Below are 10715 nucleotides of genomic sequence, written 5' to 3'. Positions count from 1 at the left end.
ACGGGAAGAGTATATCTCCTTTTCGCTGGATGTACGTATATATTTTGGATTTTTTTCACTTCAAATAGTTCTGAAATTGTTATATATTCAAATCTGAATTACTTAATTCACAACATAATTAGGAGAGTCATGAATAGCAAATAGACAAAACCCACTCATTATTAACATGTAATAAACAAACATAAATCAGTTTATTTTTCCAAAACTGAAATAAAATATAATTGCGTGTACGTAGCGACACGTTGAGAAAACATCCAGTCATCTATACCTCATGATTTTTGTCAACAAAAGTAGATATTATTACGAGAAAGTCTATCGAGCGTGATTTACTTCCCGTTTTGATGTGTGTTCTATATAGATTACTATCGGGTTAATTGCCTTCCTTGTTGTATTCTACGAACGATACATCAAAGTGACAGAAAATATTTGTAGAAAAAAAAGTTCAGTAGTTTAAATATGTCGGCGCCGGAATTCAAAATAGAAAAATTACTTGGTGAGGGTGGATTTGGTAAAGTGTTTTTGATTGAAGACAAAACGGACCCAAGCGTCAAAGTATGTATCAACAGACACATTTCTACTTTCGATTTCATGTACATTTATATAGTTGGAAATTTTGATTATTGAAAAAAATGAAATATCAACTGTTCGTAAAAAATATAAACTATTTTCGTCTCAGTAAATACTTACAGTTAAAACGAACTATATACATGTTTTACATTTAGCATGCAATGAAAGTCATGGACATTGGGAAAATGGACAAAGAGACGTTAGCTTTGACGTTGCAAGAAATCAAGCTTCTGTCTGAACTTGACCACGAGCGCGTGCTGTCTTACGTCATGTGCTTCCAGCAAGCAGGAACTCTTTGTATAGTGACAGAATTCTGTCCGAACGGTGACCTTTCCGGTAAATATGCTACAAACGATTTTTAGATTAAAGATCAGTACATGTAGTCTTACTCATAACTTAAAATCACAGATATGTAGTAACTATAAGTCAAAATATAGTACCAATGGTTAGGTCTAAAAAAATCTTTGTTTCCGGCATCATCATGACATGACAAAAAAATTAGGGGAGTTTTTTTTATTAAGTGAGACTTTTCGGATATTATTTTTGTATCAAAAATGAATATAAATAATGGGGTTATGCCTTTAGAGCATCAGTAAGTTGATTTCTAACATCACTGACCATGTTTAAAGCATAAAAGTGCAGTTTTGCAACTTTTTGTTAAAAATAAAAAAAAAATCTTTAAGGCCATAAAAACATTTAGGATCGGGCAAAAAATTTAGGGTAGGTTGGGATACCTGAAAAAAGCATTTTTTTACGCCTTGGAGATACATGTTAACCACTTTTATTTTATAGGTTGTGGCAACAAAAACTCAGTTAAGCTTTAATACTTCATACAGAGGAAGAATGCTTCTGTATGAATGTGTTGGACCATTTTTATTTTCATCTTTCAATAAAATCATTTACCGTATACTACCTGCGATTGACGATAAATTCTAACCTCAGGCTACTTGTGCAAAGTATTGTACTGTTAATTAAAATGATTATGCTGAACTTTGAATCTTCTGTCTTGCAGAAATATATATTGATGACGCTTTCTTTTGTTATCCTGAGTTCTGAATCATTACGAACTTTTTTTTTTCAGATTACATAAAAAATCAGCATGGTTCTCCACTGGAGGAGGCCCGGCTTATAGAATGGTTTCGACAGATCGCAAGTGCAGTTGAGGTATATAGCATTACTACTTTTTCGAATCTCAGTAAGGAATGTGACAGATAAATTAAATTGACTGAACAAGAAAGAAACCCTGTTTGCACTTAGAAATAGCTAATAGTCCTAATTTGTCTAAAACAATCTGTTTACATATATATGAAATTGGTAAATGCTTCTACCATGATCTAGACAGAAATCAAAATATGTAAAGCCTCCTGATATTGTACATTTATGTCTGTACTGCAGATTGGATCATTTTCACGGAGGCTTTATTTAGCGATTTCATGGTTAGCAGCCAAATTCGCGGTGTTAAAATTCGCGAAACGTGAGTGTGTGTTTTCATTACCTGATGTAAATCAGTATATCCTAGATTCTAATGTATACTATTTTGAATTGACGAGATGCATTTAGCGAATATAAGCGAAAAAAATACATCGCTAATATAATCCAATTTACAGCATGGTTGAGTTTGTATCAGTTTATATTTTCAGTATCTTCATGGCAAAAATATCATTCACCGGGATCTAAAAGTTCAGAACATATTTCTGGATGCTAATATGGATTGCAAACTGGGCGATTTTGGAATAGCCAGGTAATGATAACTGGTAGGCTTTGTAGGTTAATGTTACATTCGCGTGTTGTTTTTTTTTTCTGTCAAAATTGTATGTTTAGACGCGATCACATTTAATTGACTTTTAATTCTTTATATAGATACATAATGTATAATATTTGAGATAATAATGTTCGGACATCTCACATCAATTTTCAGCTTTTTTCTTCATGAATTACAGGTTAAGTTAATATATAAAACACAGCATGTGCTGCTAAGTTCGAAAACGGATACTGCACAACTATATATATGTATGACCTTTTGAAACTTTTTCAGGATTCTAGACTCTGTGACGGACATGGCTCAGACACAGATTGGCACTGTTCACTACATGAGCCCAGAAATATTCATGGGAATACCTTACAATGCAAAGGTACAAACATTCTTTGACAGAATTCGTCACTACGGCTAAATCTTGACTTGAATTGTCACATTGGTAGTTTTGTTTACTGGTTGATTGGTACGTTTGATTAAACACAAATATATATACAAAAACAAAGCTCGTGGAACCCCTCACTTTCTAGTACCCCTTACTGAATTCCAAAGAAAATACGCAAACATAACACCAGCATGGTGTCAACATCCTTTTCTGAAATAAGTTGGAAACATTTTGATTTTAAGAAATGGATAATTGTGTAATAAAAATGAAGGAACTTTAATGCAGCAAAGATGTTACTGGCTTAGAAAATGTACTGGTTTACACAATTCGTGCTGTTTAAAGCAGGAATAATCCCAATGTAATAATACTGAATGTATTTTCATTTCGGTAGGTAAAGTTTGTATATTTTGAAAAAAAAAAAACGTTTTATTGTATACATCTATATATGTGTCATTTTACGAGCAAACGACGAGGGAATTCGACAAGATTTACCCACTTACTCTTGATTAAAAGATTCATCTATGATATCTGAAATGACAGGAGTGGGCAGGCAGCATACTTAAGAGCATGCATGGAGTGCGCGGCACCACATTTTGTTTACTGTTCTCGTTTTTTCCAGACGGATATATGGTCTCTAGCTGTTGTAATATATGAACTTGCTACCCTGGAGAAACCGTTTGATGCCTTCTTTTTACCCTCGCTTATTTTCAAGGTGACACGAGGCGAGGTAAGTCACCAGTTTTCATACCTAGAGACAAACCTTTTGGTATTTTTTATAATGAACCGGATTATTTTCACATTAATTACACAACTATATATGCCTTATACACGTTATGTACATTCTTAAGGAAATGTCAAGGTATTATACAATACAACATAGTCAACGCCGCGACTGTAATTCTTTCAAGGTCAAAATGTTATTTGCTTTTAATCAAGAATGAAATGACCGCAAACTAAACCCTTCGATTCAACTGTTAAATAATAAAATGCTTCATAGAATTAAATTCTCCGCGCGAGTCTCTCTCTATCTGTACGGTAACACTGGCCACTGAGACGAAAACAACATGGAACAAAATCTGTAAAAAGAAATTACACTGCTTCCATTCTTGATGTGAAGACCTGTGGTTGTTTCAAGCGTGGACCGGCATCAAGGTAGAACCACCGGTCTTCCTTAAGCAGGCTGGATGGCCTCCTCATTTGAAGAAGTATACCCTCCAGACGAGGTTTTGAACCCACATCCGCGAAGGGCAAGTGATTCGAAGTCATCGACCTTAACCACTCTGCCATGGAGGCCCCATGGCCCAGATGTAGAAGCATGGACAGTTGAAATATTTGTCAAGTTTGCGAGTTTCCAGGTTTTAATAAAACATTGAAAACTGCAATTTGCTTTTGTAAAGTTACGGCAAAGATTTTTTTATTGTTTGAAGAAACCCGACATGCCACGTGGTTACAGACCGGACTTTGCAGAACTATTGTCCAAAATGATGGAAAAGGATCCTGACGACAGACCGTCGGCGGCACAGATCATGCAAGACAAACTCTTCAGAAGACCAGTAAAACCAACACGAATGGTGAGTAGGTGTCTTTCTATCCCCCGCTTAAATGTATAGCTTTTAATAAATGCATTGTTTTCTCTAATTATATGTTCCAATGAAAAAAATGCATAATTATGCAGTGTTCATAGAAGAAAAATCAAACGGCTGAACTGCGCCTACAGCCAAGATGAATAAGTTAGCAAGTACAGAACTATATTAAAATTCCTGTTGTGCTGAAATATCCAACTATATTGTGCAACGATGTTTCAACAAGATTTCTTTTAGTTTTGCTAATGTCCTTAGAGCATTATGTGCTGTGATGTTTTTGTCTAATTCAAATAAATATGCTTTGCATATTAAGCAAAACCTAAGATCTCCAGGTGACTATGGAAGCGAGGACTATGACGAGGGTGAATTCAACCTACAGAATTTCCTCAAAACCATTAGTGATATGTCAGTACCGGGCAGGAGACCCGGAGGCAAGAAACCAACGCCTAAGGCCAGACCGAGTCATGTGGGTGAAGGCGACAAGCACGTAGTGAAACCTGTGGTTGGAGCTGAAATTGGCAATAAAATTGGTAATAAAATTGGTAATAAAATTGGAGATGTTGAGAAGGAAACTATCACTGACCCTGTGATGGAGCTCGTCACTAGAACCCTGACAGACATGGTAATGTTCAATTTGTAATTTTATCTGATAATCCTAATTATTGTTATTGATGTCTGTACTTAAAACTCAACTGTACCGAAACTGGAGGCAAAACATGCCTTATGCTAGAACGGGTCCTGCGGGTAGAGGCGTGAAGTCTTTGGTAGGGCATGTGGGTGGAGTTTGGAAACCTGATCTTTTTGCTTAGGGTAGTGCTGAAGGTGGTAATAAACTACGAGTTGTCAAAGGGGAAATTATCACTGGCCATGTGATTGAACTCGTCATTAGAACTCTGTCTAGACTTGGTAATGTTCAGATTTAAAGGCATTTACACAATGCACGTGTTTACTGAAATTGCTTCGAGTTCTTGGTTTTCAGGCTGATTGTTCGATACCTTACACTATTTTCACGAGAATCTTGCCCTTATTTGTTTTTAGAAACGTCCTAGGATAAATATCTGCAATGACAGTTATGTATATTCATAGAATGTGTTTAAGGTTATGTTTTGTCTAAATATATTTTTAATAAACGACATAAAACACACAGAGAAAAAAATCAGTTTTACAAAAAATGAAAATCCTAACAAAATCGTAATTTGTCTGTTTTGCAGGGTCACAATACACTGCGACCAGGTAAGGACCACTAACATGCAATAATTGTTCATATAAATGTAGTACCATTTCATTACAAAGTTAAAACTATATGGAACGCTTGCATCGCCAAGGACTAAACTAGCAAGTGTTAGATTTACAGTGTTAAAAACTTACCTGCTGAGCTAACTGACACGTCTTTGACAAGTCTGTCCATATAACCTCTCAGCTCATACTTCCTTTGTCACGTGTACCGATTGCTACTGACTAGTTTGACCAATGATTTTAAAATGATTGTTTAAAACATCAATCTACTAAAAAGGTCAGGCATATAATCAATTCAATATGCGGTCCGTATTGTACAACAGCTGGTATCAAACAACTTAAATCTTTGACCTTTTACCAGCTATGTTTCAAACCAAACACGTTTCATATAGTTCAGACGATCGACTTCCTGTTTTAATTACCGAAGGGCACGTAAAGCGCGAAAGGGACCGAATTCGCGACACCTGTTTTATATGATACAGAAATATTAGATTATTATTCATCCTATATCCCTTTCAGCTGGAAAGTCTCATGTGCAACAGCAGGTTGACTTGCTCAAGTTGTAAGTTAAAGCTTCCACAAATAAAACATATTTTCGGCAATGCTTCTTATTATACAGATGTTCTAAAAAGTAGTTCCATTATTTCAATAGTGTATTTAAAAAGTAGTTCCAATTATTTCTATAGTAAACACATGTTTTAAAAAGTAGTTCCAATTATATCAATAGTGTACACATGTTTTTAAAAAGTAGTTCTAATTATTTCAATAGTAATGATTAAACTATTGCTGTAGATATTAACAGTGCAGTCTTCCTTTGTTAAAAGTTAAGATTGCTTTTGTTCTGCCATATTTGAAAAGATATTGAAACTAATACTGCGTGTAACAATACTTAATAAAGTCCTTTCTATGGTCAGTTACATTTTGAGTGTGCTTGACAATGACAAAGCTCTGTTTGACAAAGCAAGCAAAGAACTTGATTCAACAGCTGGCCAGGAAGAGCTGGAGGTAAATTTCTTCTTGTGTACTACATGCTACCTTTAAAACAAGAATTAATCTGTGTGCCTTGTCCCCTTGAGGATTCCCGAGGTTGGAAGGATGTCACCAAAAGCAGTAGCATTACCTATCGGTGGTTGACTTAAATTAATGAATCCGTAATGACAGTCGGCTATATCCGTGCGATTACGAATCCACCGTATGTGATTTCGGCCCTCATCGGGAATATACGTCAACGAACGGAAATTGACGAATGCCATTACGGATCTATAACACATACTGTCATTTCTAATTAGATACTATTTGTTGAAGTTTTCTACAACACAAGAAATAATTGGTAACAGTGTTAAGTCAACGTATTTGAGAACTGTAATAAAGTATTCACTTATTTTAAAATCGTCAGCATTTTGTTTGTTTGTGGTAAAATGTTGTTTGTTTGTGGTAAAATGTTGTTTGTTTGTTTTCAGGAAAAGCTTATACGTGTTCTCGGTCATGAGAAGTTTGGACTTTGTGGTGTTGAACTTTTACACTATAAAAACTTTACATACAATCTTAAACTTATGAAGAAATAGTAGCATCAGTCAAAGAATCCTGCATATGTTACAATATTGCTCACGGAATGAAAATCAAAGTGTGTGTGGTTATATTACTGACTAAACTGAAGCTGACTTGTTACATTATATAGTTTCTCAAGTATTGAGGATGTGTTCCTTACAACTGACTTAAATAATATTTTTTAATAGGGCAATTTTACACAATAATCAAAAATATCATAATTATGCGGAAGTGTGCATATATCATCAAGAGGCAATGGCTTTTTTTTTTTTTATCTCAGATGTTAATTTCTTTAGATGAATTGTTTCTATGAAAGGACATATTAAATTATTTATTGTATAAGTGACATGGTATTTGTTTACTTAAACAGAGAAACTGTAAATGTTTATTCTCTTCTTCAAGCAAATTGTCAATGCATTTCTTTGTTTTAATCATGCATATTGCACAATACAATAGGGTTGTTATAACAGTAACTCGATCTGGGATGCTGTTTTCGGCTCGAGTGGATTTTGCAAGACCCGGACCTTGCAAAATCCACGAGAGTCGAATACAAAATCCCAGATCGAGCAACTGTTGTAATGACCCTTTTATTATATACCTCCGCCTTTTTGTTTGTTTGTTTGTAATCGAACGAAATCTTAAACGTTTGTTGATGTTACAATGAAATGAGTGATGTTTTTGTGTGCGCTATTTATATAAGTGTCAGATCCTGCATATTTATGAAAGTAGTCCGGCATCATACAATACAGGAGCTACAATACGGGATTTTGGAAGGTACAATACGGGCTTTTTCAGCCTGTTCGTATTTCCTTGTGAAATGCAAGCTGTATTTTTGACAGAATTTATATAGGTATACGATAAAATATATTACAGTGATAAAGTGTTTTATTTGACTCTGTATGTCGCTCAAGCACTAACGAAGAAACTATTCGAAAATTAAACAGAGCAAGAAAATGTCTGTCCATCGTGTAACGGTAGATAAAACTTATTTAAGAGCTCAAAATCACTGAACAAGTCATCTCCCTTAGATGGCAAATAAATTAAAATCGTACAAGTGCGGCAGTCTGAAAGTCTTGCAACTTGTAGCGCATTAGGAAAACTGAACGTATCAGTATATATTTGACTAGTTCAGGCCTTCGAAGTATTCACACATTGACTTCGGCGTACTTTTTAACTGTCTACTCCATTGGGTAAATGCCTCACTGTAGTCACTCTCAGGTATACTATTAGTGCGCGGGTGCACAGCTCTGCCCAAGGCCTATCGGGGTCTCAGGTTTTTGTCCCCTAAGGCATTGCTCAAGAAGGGGATTCAGTCAGAAATCACATGGAGAAAGATCTGGACTATAGGACGAGTGTGGTAAAGTTTAAAGTCCCTGGTTGTACGACTACGAAAACGTGAGCCGGGGCATTGTCATGCAGCATTTTCAAGCCAGTCATCCGGACCTTTGGACGGTCCTCTGTGTTGTGGCGCACCACATAAAATGAGCCTGTGACATCAAGGACAAGAAATTCGGCTATCAATCCTCCTGCATAAAAAATAAAGCGTATTAAACGCGTTTCGCATGCCCTTGCCCATGTCGCCATTTACACCCACACATATATACTTCGTTTTTCTTTTCCACGAGGCTCGTAGAAGGTTCGGTCAGTAGTAAAATAACACAGAGTTGTCCGGGTAACCCAAAAACAAACATTTTTAGGCCTAATATATTCAGTAAAAATACCGTGAAAAAAATGTTATGCAGAGCAGATATTCATCAATGCTTTAAGCCTGAAACTGACATATACTTGAGAACGGCAAATATTCATTTTGTCATAACTTTGTTTATTGCCTGATAATTTGCTGGACTGGTGGACATTCTCACAAAGTTTCACTACAGTCTATGCTTATTAAATAACGACAGAGTAAAATAAAAATTTAGAGCCTTTAAACGTTGGTGAATATGTAGCCTGGACACACGTTCATCAAACGTTTTAAGTATGAAACTTTTACTTTAAATACCAACAGATTGTAACAAAAATTTGAACGTATCTGTGTTCAGAAGCTAGACATTTCTGCAAAATTTCATCTGTATAAAATGCCCGATTACTTGCGTTAGCGGGAATAACCTTTCTTTTAACTTTTTTTTTATTTGGCGGATCACGGACTACTGTTAAATAACTGATTGTATTTGTAATAAATATTTGTGTTTTGCTGTACGTTCAATCTCATTTACCCAGGCGTAATTTACTTCCCGTTTAGTTGTCTTGCATGTAATTGAAAACGTGAATTATTTAAAAGTGTTCTTGTAATAATATTCTTCCTCATTGTGTTCTAAGAAATGTAAGCTTAAGTTAAAACTAGTATTCTGAGAAAGCAATTTAGTTGTTTAAGAAAGAAAATAGATATGAATCAAGTGTTATGTTAATATAAATATTTCGAAATGAATTTAGTATCCATTCAACACTTTTTCAGAATTCTGGATTCGGCGACGGACATGGCCAAAACGTGACATGAAATTCATTTTGTAATGTCCGCTAGTTCTGCAGCTCTCAAATACGGAACTATCTACCATCCGAGGCATATACTGACACTTTAAGACAACATCAAAAGGACGTTTTGAACGATTTGACGAAGTTCCAAAAAAAATCCCATATACCCTTGCTCCGTTACGGACCCCTGTGGGATTTGTGTTTATTCCGAGTTCAAATATTTTTTCGTAGATGAAAAGCTGACATGTCATGCTAAAGCCCAGGTATTTTCAAGTCGTTAAAAAGTGCTGAAAGTTCGGCCATTTAAAGTACAAAAAATTATTCAAATCAATGCAAAATTTGGACATTTTATTGTGATAATGTCGCAGTTATAATACACCGTGAATTGTAGAACATTTTGAAATAAAAGAAACGGAACAGTCTGATCCGGATTTCCGGTTACCTGAAACGGGATAATTAAGGTGACATTTAAATGCCGTCAAGTGTGCGTGCTCCTGCATTATTTCCGGCGTGGCTCAGAAAATAACTCGCAAGCTGGGCTCTCAGCTTATGATTTTTACTCACACAGTCCGATATTTTGGTCTCACTTGGCGGCCGCTAATCTGAAACACTGCCCTAAGCCAGGTTTTGAACCCACATCGGCGAGGGGTGGGTGGTTCGAATTCAGCGAAATTAGCCACCGAGAAACGTGTATAATTTGATAGAAATTTTGATAAGAAATACGAGAAGTATTAGCTTTTATCAGCTTTTGTAGTAACTGCTAGTGATAATCATAATTTATGGGTGAAATGTTATGTTAAAACTAATTTGACAGTAAGGGTACCCCATTTTCCCTGACGCCCACTTCTTCAATATAGTTAGTCACTTCCTAAGTAAAAAACAAAACCAGAGCGCGTGAACACTTTGTGCCTTTTACTATTTCTACAGTTTTGATGTCCTCCGGCACAACAATTTTAAGAATTCCAATGTCATTTATTTTCCTTATTTGTCTCACTATCATTGTTTAATAACGTTGGCATCTTGTTGCGGAGGTTCGCATGCTTCAAACGTTCTTTTTCCAGAAATATTTGGTTTGTTCTCTGGCAATATTTGAAATTTTGACCAACATTTTAAGTCATCCCTTTGATAAGTTCGCACCGTGTTTGAACAGTGTTTGGATCTGCTTATCACCGAT

General features: G+C 35.6%; 1 protein-coding gene across 1 annotated transcript; it reads left to right on the top strand.

Moving 5' to 3' along the window:
* Positions 1-380: 380 nt before the first annotated feature.
* LOC123549660 (serine/threonine-protein kinase Nek4-like) lies at positions 381-7418 on the top strand. The gene is made up of 12 exons (XM_045337923.2): positions 381-552; positions 723-903; positions 1649-1731; positions 2208-2308; positions 2603-2699; positions 3325-3432; positions 4133-4276; positions 4602-4910; positions 5500-5521; positions 6044-6086; positions 6439-6529; positions 6985-7418. The coding sequence occupies exons 1-12, from the start codon at positions 457-459 to the stop codon at positions 7087-7089; spliced, it is 1380 nt and encodes a 459-aa protein (XP_045193858.2). The 5' UTR covers positions 381-456; the 3' UTR covers positions 7090-7418.
* The last annotated feature ends 3297 nt before the right edge of the window (positions 7419-10715 follow it).

The sequence above is a fragment of the Mercenaria mercenaria genome, chromosome 6 (assembly GCF_021730395.1).
Source record: "Mercenaria mercenaria strain notata chromosome 6, MADL_Memer_1, whole genome shotgun sequence".
Lineage (NCBI taxonomy): Eukaryota > Metazoa > Mollusca > Bivalvia > Venerida > Veneridae > Mercenaria > Mercenaria mercenaria.
The sequence above is the reverse complement of the archived record's forward strand: the minus strand, read 5'-3'. Positions and strand labels throughout refer to the sequence as shown.